We start from the raw sequence: 17082 nt of genomic DNA, 5'->3' as shown, positions 1-17082 counted from the left end.
TGAGTAGTGAAATAGAAAAAAAAAGACATTTAATCTCTTTAAATCTGCTGTAATTTGTACAGTATAGTAAGACTGTAAAGCAAGTTTTGCTGGAAAAATGTTACCTGAAATGTAATTAGGCAAAACTATCTTCTTTGCACTTGAGTTAGAAGTAATGTAGCTAAAAAAAGTGGTAAGAGCAGTCACCAACCAACAAGGATTTTTTGTTTGTAAGTCTAAATACAATACCCTGTCTGACTGACCACCAGTCATAATTGTTTCCCTAGACAAGGCCTCTATCAGCCCAGAACAGTACTTATTAAGCAGCAAAATCTTTTATAACCCTAAAACAAAGTAGTACAGTATAGAAAATTCAATGAAAAAGATAAAAAGACTTTGAGGGCCCTTTACGTTTTGGTTCACCTGTTTCTGCATTTCTTGCCTGCAACACATTCCAAACAAAGTTGGGAAGGAAAAGAATTTACCTTTTTGTAATGTTGAAATTTCTTTTTAAAACATATAAAAGTGTTTCAGAGGCTATTCTGGCGTGTCATTCCTGCAAACTCCTCTTAATGTGTGCAACACAATGTGATGGTCATTGTAGCAATTTCATTTATTTCAAAATCCACAATCAGTCTTTATCACAGAAAGTTTAGGACTGAAGCAGGCCTTTCCTTTGATGTATGAGGGTGTGGTTTTGGAGTGTCTTGTTTATTTGTTAATTTAAGGGCATTGCTGCTGTGGGACCTTAATGCATGTTTCTGCAGTAATGCTTCTGTCATAAAAGTGTACTGATAACTCTGTACCATGATACTGCCTGAGTGACCATTGCAGTGTGGTGTTAACATATTATGTTGTTGCCATTAATTGGTTACCACAATATATTTATTATGTTTATATACAGCTTAGGCTGTGTAAAAGTGTTCTTTTTCCTTTCCAATGCATGAGTAAATTCAGGACTGGACTAGAATGGAAAAAGACATGTTTAAGGACTGATTCACATGCAGATGTCTTTATTTCCAGGGTTGAGCATTTTATCACGAGAAAATTGTGCCAAAAAATAGAATACAAACCAAGCAACCAAACCCCCAGAGAGCTTCTTACAACCCTTTGACATCCATGCACTCAATACCTCAGACAACCAACAAGACTTTACTTAAACATCAGCTTCCTTCTCTTATTCTGTAACAGTTAGTCCTGTAAGTCAGGACTGCACCATCTTTTTATGGGGGTCATAGACATATCTTTTAAAGTTCAGATGGATGGCGATTGGCTGAGAGTCGATCTTGGCTTCTTCCTCTTTTGCTGGTTCATTTTTAGTCCCACCCTTTCCTTTTTTCTTGGAGGAAGAGGAAAGTAGCTGCTTTGTTTCTTCTTTTAATCCCTCTAGTGGGAGAAGTGGAGAGAGGGGGAAAAACAGGAAGATACATATTAATTAGCAAAAGTCCCAAAAACTGCATTTCTTTAACGATAAGCAAAAAGAGACTACTCAGTCAACAGACTTTGAAACTAAGCACCATAAGCTATTTGGGGTCATGTGAAAACCAACATCCTACAAGATATGCATAATGGGAAATTAACAATCTTTAAAAAATTAAAGTACAACTGGTACAATAGCTAGTTACAAAATGCTGTATATTCCAGGGCTATGCTTAACCTCGGTCCAGAAAAGTGTCCCTACATATCCAAAGATATCCACACACTCCTTCTAATAATTGAAAGATATAGTCAACAAATTGGCACACTCTGGAGCATCCACACATGTGAATATAACAACCATACCCAAAGCCTCCCCACTCGACTATGGAACAGTGGAGCTGTGTTTTTTTTTTTTGTTTTTTGTTTTTTTTAGATAAAATTACATCAAACGGTCATAGAATTTCAGCAGTTTAAAACATCTAGTGTAAAGCCTTAATTGAAGAGTAGTGTTATTACTGCAGGAAATAACACCCTTAATTTTAAAAAGATAGCAATGATTTTAAAAGCAACAATCTCTCATGTTCCAATTTGTCTACAGAGGTGTGATACATTGATACATCTGCAGTCTGTGTTTATGATATTTGTTGTGTGTATTGCATACCTGGCACTCTAATTTTGATTTTCCCACTCTGACCAAAGCTGCCTTCGATGATCCCCGTTTCTCCTGATGAAAGTGTGACCTTTAATCCCACAAATAGCTGAAGGTTGGTCTCCTTTTTAAACAGGTTTCTGCCAATCACAGTGTAGTCGTCCATCACCTGATCACAGAAACATAAACTAAAGTTTATGATCCTTAAAGAGAACTATATGTGAACTATAGGTAGGAATTGACCTGCTTACAAACAGTTATATACCATACCATTAATCATAATTACTAGTATTATGTGTGTGTAAATCTTCAGGACCACTATTGGTTTAACCGACTCAGATGTGATTTTACATAGCATTTGTATGTGTCTGTGTTGGGTAAAAGATTGTTACCCGTTCCACTGCTCCCTCTTTATGCTTGTCTTTGCTTATTTTGAGTTTCGGTAATGTAGTCTCTGTGTAGTTCTTGTCCTCAAAGCCCTCCAAAAGCTTTCCATGAAATGCAAGCCTACATGTGTTAGCGTGTATGTCAGAGTCCAGCCGTGAGCCAATCACCAAAGAAAGTGGTGGACATGTTACTGGCTGCTCAAACTCCAGTAACGCCCACTGCTGTGGTTCCTTCCCCTCAGTTTCTCCCGGACTGCTCAAAAACTCCTCCTGGTGATGAAACTCCCACTCAAAGGAGAAAGAGTCCATGCCCTGCTCTGAGGGACTTCCATCTGAGGCTCCAGACGGGATGCTGCGAGACACCCTACTGAAGAATGACACACGTGCCATGACTGTTCCATGTCCAACGGTGATGTGGAACTTTGAACGGCTGCTAAGTGCACCACGGTAGTATTCAATCTTATGCACAGAAATTATGGCAGCATAAAGAGTTCGCAGGGAGCCAGGTGTGCACACCACACCACGTTCCAGCAGTTTTGGGTCAAACTGTGTCACACACACACCAACCCGGTCTCCTTGTATCGCACTAGGAACTGGCTTACGAAACATCTGTACTGACTTCACCTTCCGGGTGACCTATGAAGAACAGTAGATAAGGCAATAACAATAACAAAACAAAACACATTGTACATTTAAAATTCAAAATGTGTGTCTGGACAGCTGAACTCAATTGTAGAATAATGTGGTATATTTCTTAGTCAATAGCACTGTATTCAAAATCATTTCATACAAGATATAAGAAAAATCATACAATTTGGCAGAGATTTATCAGAAGGGGTATTGTATTAATAATTTATTAAAAATAAGCCCCCATACAGCGTTTTCGAGAGACTTTCCTGCAGGCTAAATAATAAACATTGATGCATGTGTCCTCATAACATAAATGTGCAGCATGTGCTTGTGTACCTTAAGTGCAGGTATCTCCAGTGTGTCATTGACGCGCAGCGCCCCCTGTAGAATGGTGCCTGTAATGACTGTTCCCTGTCCACGGATGGAGAAACAGTGATCCACAGCCATAAGCAGGGAACCAGATGGATCTCTCTTAGGCAGGAAAGCCTGAGTCTTTAGCAACTAAACACAAACACACAAACCTCATAATGTATAAAATGTGACACAGTCCATTAATAAGGGGTTCACATCAGCCCAGGTCCCAATACACCAGACTTAAGTTAGTCAAGGCATTTAAAATAATAGGTTGCATAATCATACTGAATTCAAAAGTATAACAAAAATGCAAATCAACAAAACCAAACCAAATGTAATAATCTAACCTCTATAAGCTCAGTAATTCCCTGTCCTTCCTCCGTGTCTGGAGCATCCGGACCCCCTGGCTTTGCTGCCACAGCAATGACAGGGCAACCTTTAAACCTAACCACACACAAAAAAAAGCCATTATTCAAAAATCTGAGAAGCATGCAGATTTAATAAGGCAAATGTTTTCTGAAGCATTATGCATATGTTTACTGACACATGGCATAGCTTTGGTAAAATGCATGTAAGGCTGAGCTCAATAACAAAATACAAACTTTTTTTCATATACATTTGTAGCATTAATAAAAAGTATAATCACTACTAAAATGTAACCACTGCTGCTCTACTGTTGAATTTACCTCATGCTATGTTAATTAGTTAATTTTGTTAAATGTTTTTTATTTAACCATCTTAAAATATTAGTATATCTTTCTGAGGTAATCAACTAAGCTCCTTCTTTCTTTGTCACAGTATCTCTTAACCATATTTGCTGCATGATATGGAATAATATGGAATGTAAAGTCTTTTCCCGTGTCCTTTATTTGTAAGGTGTGCTTACTCAAGTGTATATTATGAAGGGCATTCGAGTTTCCCATTACAAGATACAATATAAAAAGACATTATGATACTATACACATTGTTTTCCCTAAGTTTGAACTGACAATATGGGAGACTGTGTGTCTGCTGTAGCTCACCTTGTGTTCTCCAAAGTTTTGTGCATCCTCTTTGTCATCTTATCGATGGCACTCTGTTTCTTGTCACTAGGCAACAGGTCAATTTTATTAAGAATGACAATCATCCTGGAGCAGGTGAGCTGACCAATCAGGAGACACTCTGCAGTCTGTGTCTGCATGCCCTTTACCACATCAACCACTAACAGCATCAGATCAATAATCTGAGCACCTAAAAACACACAAACACACACAAGCACATATTTAAGACAAGATCAAGTACTTTATATGCAGAGAGAGAGCGAGAGAGAGAGAGAGAGAGAGCGAGAGAGAGCGCGAGAGAGAGAGTGAGTGTGTCTTTCCTTTTTCTTCCTGACACACATTCTTTACTGAGTCTTCCCGCAGGGGGAGTGAGGAAGTTTAGCTGGAACCTTAAACACCAGCCTTCCGCCTTAATCAACCACATGTGCCCCCCGAAACACACTACATCCTCGTAAATTGTCTCAACCTTCTCCTCTCACTTCCACCTCCCTCTATTCCACCTTTCTCTAAATGCATTTAGGTAAGCAAGACCTCAGAATATTCTACTTCCCCCTGAACACCCCTCCCTTCTCCTCTGTAACCACAGGGCCCCTGAAACAGGTTGAATATGGATACAGGGAAACCAGCTTATCTGACAACCCCTCTAAACTTGAATACAGATCTATAAAATAAAAATCTCAAACTACTAATATATCATGTTATAATTACAATATATCAAAAGTAACTCTGCCACCTCCTGATATTACCTGGAACTGCATGGTTACATGAACTTGAGTGGGCTCTGGACGAACAGTTGAATGAAACTTTCTTTCCTGTTTTCTGTGATATGATCTGTAGTTCAAGTTTGCAGTTGTAGAATCAGCGAGCATGTGGGTGTATATAGCTTGCCATCTATCGCAATTCAGAAAAATAAGGATTACTTGCAAAAAGGTACAAATGCAGTTTAAATAAAAAATCTAGATATTGTATGACAACTGTTTAGTGTCCCCTTAATGAGTCAAAATATAGGTTTGAATATCAGTCAAATATAACCACTGATGCAAACTTTTTCTGTCTTTAATAAATACCTAATTCCTAACCTACTGTTTATATCTCACCTCCAATTATGGTCCGTATGAGTGAGGCATGCCCCGGACAGTCCACCAGTGTGAACTGCAGGCTGTGGTACGCTCTCTCCCCGCAGGCCTCTCTAAGGTGGTACGGTAAAGGGACGGTGAAGGCGCTAAAGCCCAGATCCAGGGTGATGCCTCTCTCTTTGGACTGCGGGTTCTTGTCGAAGGCAGCGGTGGAGGCGGTGCTGCTCAGAGCCCTGGCTAGAGACGTCTTCCCGCTGTCCACATGGCCCAGGACACCCACATTAAAGTTCAGAATCTGGGGGAGGAGGCCGTCCCCAGCGTTAGCGCTCGGATCTGCCATGTGTGGAAGAATTAAAGACAGGATCCGAACGAGACACAATAGGGAAGCAGTGGACTTTGATCTAAGATGACTGTGCACTTTCAGCTTAATTCACACCAAAAAAAAGTTGTGCTGCTGAAAAACACAGATCTTGTAAGTTAGCTGGATGCAGTTTAACTCAAGCACCTCTCAGATGTCAAAAACGAGTAATTTCAAACTGAACCAACTCGAATCAACTCCCTCCTATACAGACAGTGCGCCATATCATATCGTTTGACAGATACGCTAACTACACTTCCTGCGTCGCCTAAAAAACACTACCTCCACCTACGGAACATGTCTCAGGGAATGGGACCCAAACGTAGGTAGTGGATAGTGTTAGCTAGCTGACTAGCTAAGCTATATGAGCTGCTGCTGACCTACTGCAAGTAAAGTTATAATATAATACAAGTAAGTAAATAAAATAAAATAGTACCAAAAACAAGATAGCTCTGTTTAGCTACGTATAAATCCACAAGACTGCACTTTTATGCAAAAACATCTTGACTGAGGACTTAGATAAATTCAAACGATGCTAAAACTAAAATATGCTGTAAGACAAAAAACAATGCAGAATCCCCAACATTTATAAAATAATAATAAAAAAATTAAACAAAATTTATATATAACTTAAGTTAACCTGCAGTGAAACATCTTACGTTAGCTAGCTAAAGCACGCAGCGCACAGTTATAGTTAGCTTAGCTTCTGTTTCTAGACGGATCTTTAAACTCGCCCACCAACGGAAAGGGCCAGCTAACGTTCTTCAACGTTAGTTCTTCAACGCTTCTGATGAACATCGGTGTTGACCAATGAGCGAGCAGATCGGAAGACTCTTAACCAATAGCGATAAAGAAAGAAGCTAGACATGTTAGCAGGGGCGGTGACTTCCCGAATCTCCTTGGTTACCCGCATGGAAACGCGGTCCCCCGTGTTTGCAGTCGCGCCGATTTCAACGGCGAAGCAGAAGAGCGCTGCTGGGCACGGAGAGAGCTTCTACTCGAGCTTTGATAATCACAGAAAAGAGCCATGAAGATCGAGGAGGTGAAGAGCACGACGAAGACCCAGCGCATCGCCTCGCACAGCCACGTGAAAGGCCTTGGCTTGGACGACGCCGGCAATGCTAAGCAGACCGCGTCCGGCCTGGTTGGACAGGAGGCCGCCAGAGAGGTAACTAATTAACATGGCTAGGAGAGCTAAGCTAGCTAACCTAACCAACTAATGGGGAATATGTGAGCTGACTTACTTTCTAGCTACCTAAGTAGCTTACTAACTAAAATATCATTTGATTAGGAAAACCGACGACTTGCAATGAACTAGAGCACAGTGTGTGTGTGTGTGTGTGTGTGTGTGTGTGTGTGTGTGTGTGTGTGTGTGTGTGTGTGTGTGAGAATTAGGCTAGCGTGCTAACTAATGTGTGTGACACCTGCGTCTGTAGCTAGTGTAACTAAAGGTGCACGATAATATCGGAACTTTATCGGTATTTTATTCGTTTAGTCAGAATGATTTTTTTTAGTAATGTCGGTATTTTTTTAGGTGTTTTCAGAAATTTAATTAAAGACAAAACTGGTATTTATATGCTCCTATTGTACTCAAAACAAAACTTTAGTCAGGTCTACTGTCCCAGCGTTTTGCTCACTGTAGCCTAGATAACCTAGCTAACATACCTTATGTACTAAATAATTAAATAGCTAAAATTAGGGGAGTGTCATATCGTTTTTTAATATTGTAAACAATATTATACCCTGAAATATTGTGGTAATTAGGGGTGGGTAATATGGCACATCAGGGTATTACCTTTCCTATTATATATCTACGAGAGACAGATTATAGTTAGCTATGTTAATACTTGTGAATTGCTAGTTTATATTTAAATATCTGCAGATTGCAGTATATCTGCTGACAACCTCTTCTTCTGAGAGGCTTACTAAATAACTGCAGCTAAATGTTCCCAATGGTCCTATTTTTTCCAGGCATGCGGCATCATTGTGGAGCTGATTCGTTCCAAAAAGATGGCTGGCCGAGCTGTCTTACTTGCAGGGCCACCTGGAACTGGAAAGGTAGGCAATACAAACCAGTGGCTTTGCATAAAGACCAATGTTGATGCAACTAAGGTTGACGAGTAGTAGTTTAGTGGTAGTGTGTATAATCACCTGTTTATGCCCGTCAGACTGCTCTTGCCCTGGCCATGGCCCAGGAGTTGGGAAATAAGGTGCCATTCTGTCCGATGGTGGGCAGTGAAGTGTATTCATCTGAAATCAAAAAGACGGAAGTATTGATGGAGAACTTCAGAAGGGCTATTGGTGAGTCCCCATAATAATACATCTACTTTCACAAGTTATGCAGAATGCTGGAGAAGAAATGCTCTGAGTGAAAACTTGATGTAGAACTAATAGGAAATATGAGAATACAGTATTATTTGTAAATTGTTTAATACAATGTACTACATAGGTAATAAGTGAATAACACTAAATATGATTAAACTCATTAAAAATGCAGTCTAAAGTGAGTGATAAATGTTGTTTTATGTAAAGCCATTGGGCTTTTATTTTGTAGGCTACAGTTTTCATACCTGACATTTCTGTCCACCCCAGTCACTGAATGGATTTAAGTTTTCAAGAATATTGATACAACCTGCAAATTCAAATAAGAGATTTGGAAATTGTTATGGTAATATTATTTGTGTAAAAAATGCTCCTAACACTTACAGATACAACAATATCTGTCTGTTGATATAACCTGTCATAAGAGAGGAAATGGCGTAAATAATCTTAAAGGGGGAGAGAGGCATGCTGTACGAGGCCATAGAGAGTCCATTATACTGCTGTCAACATGCCCTTGACATTTGCCCTTTGCTTTTGGCTCACTCATATTGAGAGAGAGTTACTGAACACCAGTAGGCAATATGCAGAAAAAAAAATTGGTTACTGTGTTACCAACACACTTTGCTCCAGAACATCCAACTGCCACACCAATATTTTACATTGTTACATTGTGTGTGTGGTCTGTGCAGGTCTGCGAATTAAGGAGACTAAAGAAGTGTATGAAGGTGAGGTGACTGAATTAACGCCATGTGAGACAGAAAATCCAATGGGTGGCTATGGGAAGACTATCAGTCATGTCATCATCGGCCTGAAAACAGGAAAAGGAACTAAACAGCTGAAGGTAAAAATTAAATCTAAAACACATCTTTGTGGTAATGTGAGAGATAATATTTGTGTATATACCATGTGCTCTATTTCTCTGTGCCATAGCTTGATCCTAGTATCTATGAGAGTCTACAGAAGGAGAGGGTGGAGGTTGGTGATGTCATCTATATTGAAGCCAACAGTGGTGCAGTCAAGGTAAGGACACACACAAGCTATTAGTTGTGTTTTTTGCACACTCACAGCACACTCTTGGTGTGTTGATGTATCTTTTAGTCGGTGCAGGTGGGCAGGCAGTCTGGCAAAGGATTAAAGACAAGACTGTATTTCGTAGTGCTGACAGACCTTTCAAGGTCCCTATACACACAAGCACAGCCACCTTGTGGTGCCATTCCATTCAGGTTTCTAGCATCATATTTGTAGGACTTGCTTTCAACAGCAATGCTTTAACCAAAACAAGGTTAGTACTGAGTTCTGAAGTCATTCAGAAGTTTTCTCAGAATTTGTGGAAAGATTTATTATTTTGATCTGTTTTACTATCTCTGTTTTATAGATTTTAAGATTGAATAAATTATATGATGCTTTCTTATATTTTTCAATATCCAGTATTTTAGTTGTTTTAAAGTACTCTTCGTTTTAGATGAGCATATAAAAGGAGACTTATTCTCAAGCTGCCAAAAGCACTGTACTACCCAAAATGAAAAAATGCATAACACTCAGGTGAGAAGCTGGTTTATAAATGTCCAATACCTGTCTCATTAAAACTAAATAACTGTATTAAACCATATTTTTTTCATAACTGATACAAAATTAAGGTATTCATGAAAGAAAAACTATTAACAGTTTCACAAACGCAAGTGGTCAAAAACAAAGGCATGTAATTAATGTATATTCATTCTATACAGATTGAATTTTTGTCTCCTGATGTTCATTAAGCATTGTTTGACAATATACCTGATACTCATTAATACTGATATACCATAAATTGCCAGGTGCTAATGCTAGTCATAATGTTAAGTATATTTGTATGTATAATACTTACTGAATGATTACAGCTGTGGTCATTGTGTTTTTTTTTTTGGTCCACAGAGGCAGGGCCGTTGTGACACATTTGCAACAGAATTTGATTTGGAGGCAGAAGAATACGTGCCATTGCCCAAGGGAGATGTGCACAAGAAGAAAGAGATTATACAAGATGTTACACTTCATGACCTGGATGTCGCTAATGCCCGACCTCAGGTACACACATTACACCGAATATTGATTTCTGAACCCTTTAAACATTAGTATTGTTCTTTCTGAATGAATATGAACTAGTTTTATTGCATTATTTGAGGTCTGAAAGTACTGCATATTTTTTGTTTTGTTTTGGTTATTTTGACCATTTAAAATTTGTGCAAATAAATGCTCCAAATGGCAATGTTTTATTTGGAAGAAATGTTGTTAGTATTATATAGAAAAAAACAACGTTTATTTTAGTCAAACATGTACCTATACATATCAAAATCAAAGAAACTGATAATTTTATCTGGAGCTATATATACTTTCTGACTGTACTACATATTTAAAAGTGCAAATATCATGTGTCTCACATTTCTGTTTGTAACAGGGAGGCCAGGACATCCTTTCTATGATGGGTCAGCTAATGAAACCCAAGAAGACTGAGATCACAGGTAGGAACTGGTCATTAAGACATACTTTATTTATTGTTTTCTTTTAAGTTGCTTCCATGCATGTTAAATCTGTTTGAATATTAACTCTTTTTGTGTATTTAGATAAGCTGCGAGGGGAGATCAATAAGGTAGTGAACAGATACATTGATCAAGGTGTGGCGGAGCTGGTTCCTGGTGTTCTGTTTGTGGATGAGGTCCACATGCTTGACATTGAGTGTTTCACTTACCTGCACAGAGCTCTGGAAAGTTCCATCGCACCCATTGTAGTGTTTGCTTCTAACCGAGGAAACTGTCTTATTAGGTAAGATATGTCTAAAATGTCTAATATCTATATGGATCAGTAAAATGTTCTGCATGTAGTCGTAATTCCCTTTAAAATATATGTTTATTATTCAGTTATCAACAAATTAAGTATTGTTAAGTGACTACTATAAAACTAAGTTGCACTGCATTTATTAGATTGAGTAGTTAAAGTTCAAGCCCATTTTACATTAAGAATTTGAGTTTATTTTAATTTGCTTTAACAAATGCTGACTCAGATGGATAATTTACCATGAGTTGTATTCCGATTGGCTTCTTTATCTTTTTATTGTTGCCGTTTTCTCAGGGGAACAGAGGATATCAGTTCTCCTCATGGAATCCCACTGGACTTGCTGGATCGAGTCATGATTATCAGAACCATGCTGTATACGCCACAAGAAATGAAACAGGTACTGGTTATTGTGTACCAGAAAAAGAAAACAAGATACATATTTACTTTGTTGTGTGTATACTAAATTCTGTCTCTCTTTGCAGATCATTAAAATCAGAGCTCAGACTGAAGGCATTAACATTAGTGAAGATGCTTTAAGTCACCTAGGAGAGATCGGTACCAAGACAACCCTCAGGTAGTTACATAAAATCACATATGTCATTTTTATCCTATACAGTATAATAAATAATAGTCATCCTATAAAAAAGCCCTATTGCAGGTTGGGTCTGCATTTCATTTTAATTTTATTTGAACTCATTGTTGAAATTTCAGCTGGAACACACTTATAGGTTATAAAGATGGGAGAGCCTCACTAACCTTAAGTTCACAGTCCAAAATGGCTATACTGCACACCAACAGTTTATCATCACTTCTATTTATTGGACATGTTTTCATGGTGTTTGGATGTACAAAATTCCTGGTAATGAATTGTTAATAACTGGTTTCACAAAAAATATTTTAACTTGGTTCGCCAAAAACATTGCTAAATATCTTTTAAACCAGTTGTTGTAAACTTCAAAGTCTTTAGAAAACTGTTGAGTGAAAATGTTTTGGAATATTTTAAATGATTTGAATTCTTAACTGGAATATGGTTCAGCTCTTTCATCTGAGGTTAATGGAACACAGCATTATAAGTAGGTTATATTGTTTAGTATATTCTGTGTCTACTCAAAGCTGATCATAGCACACATAAATCACTGATTATTTGGATATATGTGTGTGTCTTTTTGTGTTCACAGGTATGCAGTTCAGCTCTTGACTCCGGCCAATCTACTGGCAAGAGTTCAGGGGAAGGAAGGAGTAGAGAGAGAGCAGGTGGAGGAAATAAATGAGCTCTTCTATGACGCCAAGTCCTCGGCAAAGATACTACAGGACCAGCACACCAAGTTCATGAAATAACTCTCCCATTTTTTGTCCTACTGGGCCTAAATTTCTTTTCAGAATTGAATGGGCCATTCAAGCCACAGTGCAGAGCATATGCTAATAGGTCTGTACTTAGAAAAATACTGTTGAATCCCTCTGGGTTTTTCTTTGACAAACCTGTTTGTTCCTTTTTCCATTGTTTCTTTTTTGGCTTTTTTGCTAAAGATTTTTTACATACCCTTTATTTTTGTTTATTTTAAAATGTGTATGGAATTTAAATAAACGTATTACCTCTATCTAATTATAAGTGTTTCATCTGTAAACTTCAGCCTATTCTTAACATATATCCCTGTCATTGAAAGTTGAAGCATACAATGTATTACTAATTATACAATTAGTATAAATTAGTAGCTGATTTGATAAAAACTAAAACTTTTACCAGAAATGATTTGGTTTACCATCTTTTATGGAAACCAGTCAATGATGAAAACAAAGTATCTCTTATTAAATCCTATTAGTGGAGACATGACATAATTTGTGCCACTTGATAGTGGTTGTGATTATTGAGGTTTATTTTGTTAGATGCATGGCAAGATCTGTAAAAGATTTGAACTTTAATTTTTCTTGTATAAAAATAGAGGTCAATCAAGGCATGTTTAATACAAAATACAAATATATAAATAACATCCACACCCTTAGAATAAATTAATAAATACAAAATTAACAAAACCCGATGGTGTGTAAGGTCAATATCACTAATATAGAGGAAATATCGTAACCTTTACTTTAAAGTACTTTTTGAACATTTGCTAATGTTATTTTTATGTGGGGGTAAGATAAGTGATTCTTTTAAGGGGTTCAGTAATTATAAGTTTCTTAAGTTGAAAAACATTTTTTAAAATAATTTAGACATTTTAATTACTGATACCACAAAAATATCATATTATATAAACTTGATTTAAACTCCTAGAATTCCCAGCCTGACATCTGTGGATAACCCTATGCCTTTAAGAAATTAACCTTTGATGTCAGAGACACCACAATCTTAGTACCGTTTTATTTTCAAGGGACCAAAAAACCTAATAATACTAATTTAATATTTCTAATATTGTCTTAATATAAAGGTAAAGCTTAAGCTGTCCATCCTGTTGTGGTTAAATATTAAGAAAATTATTATTATTTTTAAACATGTATCTTTAAGCCAAGACATGGACAATAAAACATCATTGTCACTCTACGACAACCACATTTTTTTAGCTTAAGCCTGATAATGACAATCATGATAATCAACATTAGGCTCTTTCCTGTGTGACTCGTTCTTGACTTTCATACATGTTTATTGAACATTTTCTCAATCCATTTTAGCACACGGAATACAGCAAGTGAATCCTGTAGGTTCTGTTTTTTTTCTTCTACTTTTTCTTGCAGGGTTTGTTGAAGGCAGTCTCTGCTCCAGAACGAACATTACTGAACACAGATGGAGCAACTTTTCCAGCTCGCTCTGATGGAAGAAAACAGACAATCAGAGAGAGATTCAGAACATTGATCAACTTAGCATTACACTGATTTTTTTCTTTTAAAATTTTATTTGGTACACTGGGTCATACTGGTCGACTGGTGGGAACTTCCTGGTCATGTTGGCCTACAGTGAGGTTATACTGGTTGACCAGCTTGGTCAGGTTGATCATGGTGGTAAACAAGCTAAACTATCAAACTCAAATAACAAATGTATCAATACCCTCAATGCTTATCAAGAGCTACGCTGACCAACATGCTTATTAAGCCTGACCAGTCTGAAGATGTCATGCTGTGTTTTTCCAGCAGGAATTGCTTTATGAAACACATGATAAAGGGGTCTAAAAATATATAAAACTTTATATAAGATTTACACCCAGGCTGGAAGTAATAATATAAAATTAACCATTATATCAATTATTATAACAATGCTTGTAAGTGGTGTTATTGTTTTCTTTGTTTCAGTTTAATATAAGAAGTATAGGTCTAGTTCAGCCCTAGTTGTTGGCTATAAAGTATACACACATTTGTATTCATTATTTACAGTGTTATGTTAATTAATACCCTGCAGTAAATGTGATGTCCAACACAAACAATGATTTATTAAAAAACAAACAAAGAGGAAGGAGAGGTGCTTTCTGTGTGGAGGCCTGGTCATGGTCACATGACCAAAGAAGCACATACATCAAAAATCGAAAATAAAAATAATCGTAAATAAAAAAAGTCTAAACTAAATATAATTAATTAAATGTTGGGACACAGTGTAAAATATAAATAAAAACAGAATACAGTGATTTGCAAATGTCATAGACTCAGATTTTATGAACTATTAATTATTTTTTGCCACATCATAAAATATCCAATAAAGTAGAGCCAGGACTGTTGAGCAGCTAAAATGCTACACTTTCAGAAATAAAGGTACATGAGGATAGAAATGATGTACTATAAAGAACAGAACTGTACCCCAAAGCTTTAAAAAGTACATGAATGTACGTATAAATACTGCTTTTATGTTAATTACTCGCATTAATGATTTATAGGCCATTTTTCTTTTCGAAGAGTCGCAAGTTAACAAACAGATGCTTATAAAATATACAGTATGCTAAATTGTGTACATTTACCTTAGTAGAAAAATATTATCTACACAGTTAGTCATACTGAGTGACAAATACAAATATAACACAGACAAGAATTTGCCTACTTAAATAATGTTACTATTTAAAATATTATCTAAACACCTTAGGGACGGTAGCTCTGGGACACACTGATGGTGAATGTGGGCTTGCTGCACACACCCATTAACCAAACAACGAAGTTTTTGAAAAATATATTTGTACCTGAGACTCCTGTGTAGAAAAAGTAAAAAATAATCCTTAAATTAGAGTAAGTGTACACATTTGTCCCAATAAGAAAAAGTACACATCTGTACCCTGGAATGGTAGAAGCACAGTGACGAGTGATTGTACCATTCTAGGTATGGTGTGATTCATGCTTTTCTGAGAGTGTACATCAAACAGGGAAAACTTCCTCTCCTGAAACTCCAACAACTGCTCTCCTCACTTACCAAATGTTTACAGACTTTTAACTATGGAACAGTAGATCTGGCCCTGCATCTACTAGAATACCAAGTTCTAAATGAGTTCATGCTTTTCATTAAATGGAAAATGTCATGTGATCTGTGTTCTACCTTCTACTGTGAATAAATAAAGAGTCTATGAGAACTGTAAATCATTGTATTCTATTGCATACATTGTCCCAACTTTTTTGGAACTGGGATTGAAATGAAAGCTTTCTGTAATGTCACACTTGACTTTTTGGCACAGGCAGTTACACAACAATAATTGGTCTACTTGAGGAAGGTGAGTTGTTAGTCTAGTGGCCATTACATAAACACATTTGTCTCTTCCTAGAGTGTGTTTTTCTGTGTGTCCCAGACCTGAGAGCCTGTGCTACTTTATTTGGAGTGGAAACACCAGCAAGGCCAACTGCTCCCACAGGCACACACATTTCAAATCCCTTCAGACGAGCAGTCCTGCTCTAAATTTACACAATACAGAAGAGCCCCCAGTGGCTTACCAGCACTGACCATGCACACACACACACTCTCTCTCTCTTTTTATGAAACCTATACTGCAGAGCACAAGACCATCACTGAACTCACCACATTCCTCCATCACCTCCATCGTCTTACTCTTCACTTCTGTCCCAAAAGCCAGTTTATCCCTCGCCTGGATCAGGTCTTCATCTTTCACCTCTGGCCTCTTCATCCTCCCCTCCTCATCCTCCTCCTGTGGCTGGAGAAAATAAAGGATTACACTCCTGCACAGATGAAGGATTCTTGGTATTTATGAGTTGCTCTCACATACCTTTGACATGCTCTCTGTTCACGATACTCTGGGTGTCAGATTATTCCAAAACTTTCACTGCAGCTGGTAGTTGGAGTTCTCTTTTCCTCTGGTAGAGCTGTTTATGCACACACACCCTTCCTTTCTAAGGCTGGTCCACACATACACAAACCTTAGGGGACCATCATTTAGTTTGCCAGGGCATGAGTCACTCTTTTACTCCTCCTCCTTTCCTCTCTCTTTTCCCTCTATTCTCACGGTGATGGATGTGATAATGACAGGGTGAAGTCTCCTTGTTCCAGCTGGTTCCTTTAGTCCAACAATGACAAACTCGAGTGATCTGATGTGAGCATGTGAGGTAGTGCTTCTGGACTGCTTTCTGAAGTTGTGTGTGTGGGTGGGTGTGTGTGTGTGTGAAAGAGAGAGAGAGAGAGAGAGAGAGAGAGAGAGAGGAGTGTGTGTGTGTGCGTTTTTTAATGCCCCACATGTTTTTAATTTGTCTTGTTTTTAGGACAGTGTGCAGCCTGTACTCGCTGATTGTCTCATGCTACGGAAATGGTGAACTGTACACACATACAAATCAAGATGCCATTGAAGAATTGCTCATTTCAGTGGGAAATTTAACCCAAAGTAACCCAATGAGAAATGTGACATTGACAGACACTTTAAAAGATGTGGAAAGTTCCCTACAGCACTCTGTCCATCACTTTACAAAATAAATATTTTTATTAAAAATCTGTACCTAATATATGACAGGATTTTAATAAAGTGGATAAAAGGACAGTAGATTTAACACCTAGCCAGATAGTTAACAATATTAATGAACAAGTGAACCTTGTTTAAACTCACCTCAACATGCTTTCTTCAGTAATTTAACCCACCATGAGTAATAAAAGACG

At 37.6% G+C, this 17082-nt stretch overlaps 3 protein-coding genes across 5 annotated transcripts; 1 reads left to right on the top strand and 2 right to left on the bottom strand.

Annotated features, from left to right (window-relative positions):
- Positions 1-975: 975 nt before the first annotated feature.
- Positions 976-6689, bottom strand: eefsec (eukaryotic elongation factor, selenocysteine-tRNA-specific). Of its 2 annotated transcripts, none has more exons than XM_007254315.4 (7): positions 5555-6689; positions 4440-4647; positions 3765-3861; positions 3400-3564; positions 2440-3069; positions 2060-2216; positions 976-1365 (listed from the first exon to the last, which is right to left on the bottom strand). In XM_007254315.4, the coding sequence occupies exons 1-7, from the start codon at positions 5871-5873 to the stop codon at positions 1184-1186; spliced, it is 1758 nt and encodes a 585-aa protein (XP_007254377.3). In that variant the 5' UTR covers positions 5874-6689; the 3' UTR covers positions 976-1183. The 2 variants fall into 2 exon arrangements, with proteins under 2 accessions (XP_007254377.3, XP_049335656.1); XM_049479699.1 differs by lacking the exon at positions 5555-6689 and adding an exon at positions 5204-5343.
- Positions 6690-6773: 84 nt separating this feature from the next.
- On the top strand, positions 6774-12624 carry ruvbl1 (RuvB-like AAA ATPase 1). Its single transcript, XM_007254316.4, has 11 exons — positions 6774-7059; positions 7863-7949; positions 8060-8192; positions 8903-9054; positions 9144-9233; positions 10125-10274; positions 10645-10708; positions 10811-11009; positions 11316-11418; positions 11504-11595; positions 12200-12624. The coding sequence occupies exons 1-11, from the start codon at positions 6919-6921 to the stop codon at positions 12357-12359; spliced, it is 1371 nt and encodes a 456-aa protein (XP_007254378.1). The 5' UTR covers positions 6774-6918; the 3' UTR covers positions 12360-12624.
- Positions 12625-13623: 999 nt separating this feature from the next.
- Positions 13624-16599, bottom strand: mustn1a (musculoskeletal, embryonic nuclear protein 1a). 2 transcript variants are annotated; one of them, XM_049479701.1, is made up of 3 exons: positions 16205-16599; positions 16000-16126; positions 13624-13824 (listed from the first exon to the last, which is right to left on the bottom strand). In XM_049479701.1, exons 1-3 carry the CDS (start codon positions 16211-16213, stop codon positions 13736-13738), a joined length of 225 nt encoding a protein of 74 aa, XP_049335658.1. In that variant the 5' UTR covers positions 16214-16599; the 3' UTR covers positions 13624-13735. The 2 variants fall into 2 exon arrangements, with proteins under 2 accessions (XP_049335658.1, XP_049335657.1); XM_049479700.1 differs by having other exon boundaries at positions 16000-16132; positions 16205-16576.
- Positions 16600-17082: the final 483 nt, after the last annotated feature.

Source organism: Astyanax mexicanus, chromosome 5 (assembly GCF_023375975.1).
Source record: "Astyanax mexicanus isolate ESR-SI-001 chromosome 5, AstMex3_surface, whole genome shotgun sequence".
In the NCBI taxonomy this organism is placed as follows: Eukaryota; Metazoa; Chordata; class Actinopteri; order Characiformes; family Acestrorhamphidae; genus Astyanax; species Astyanax mexicanus.
Note: the sequence above shows the minus strand (reverse complement) of the source record. Positions and strands in the feature narration are given on the sequence as shown.

Bases quoted from the DNA above. Each gene is read 5' to 3' on its own strand.
- eefsec (XM_007254315.4), bottom strand. From the start codon at position 5,873: ATGGCAGATCCGAGCGCTAACGCTGGGGACGGCCTCCTCCCCCAGATT. The intron at 3,070-3,399 runs GTACACAAGCAC...TGTTCTTCATAG, and splicing joins TGGAGATACCTGCACTTAAG to GTCACCCGGAAGGTGAAGTC. The intron at 2,217-2,439 runs GTAACAATCTTT...TTCTGTGATCAG, and splicing joins AAGAGGGAGCAGTGGAACGG to GTGATGGACGACTACACTGT.
- ruvbl1 (XM_007254316.4), top strand. From the start codon at position 6,919: ATGAAGATCGAGGAGGTGAAGAGCACGACGAAGACCCAGCGCATCGCC. The intron at 7,060-7,862 runs GTAACTAATTAA...TATTTTTTCCAG, and splicing joins GACAGGAGGCCGCCAGAGAG to GCATGCGGCATCATTGTGGA. The intron at 8,193-8,902 runs GTGAGTCCCCAT...TGGTCTGTGCAG, and splicing joins GAACTTCAGAAGGGCTATTG to GTCTGCGAATTAAGGAGACT.
- mustn1a (XM_049479700.1), bottom strand. The intron at 13,825-15,999 runs GTGAGTTCAGTG...TTCTTCCATCAG, and splicing joins GGAGGTGATGGAGGAATGTG to AGCGAGCTGGAAAAGTTGCT.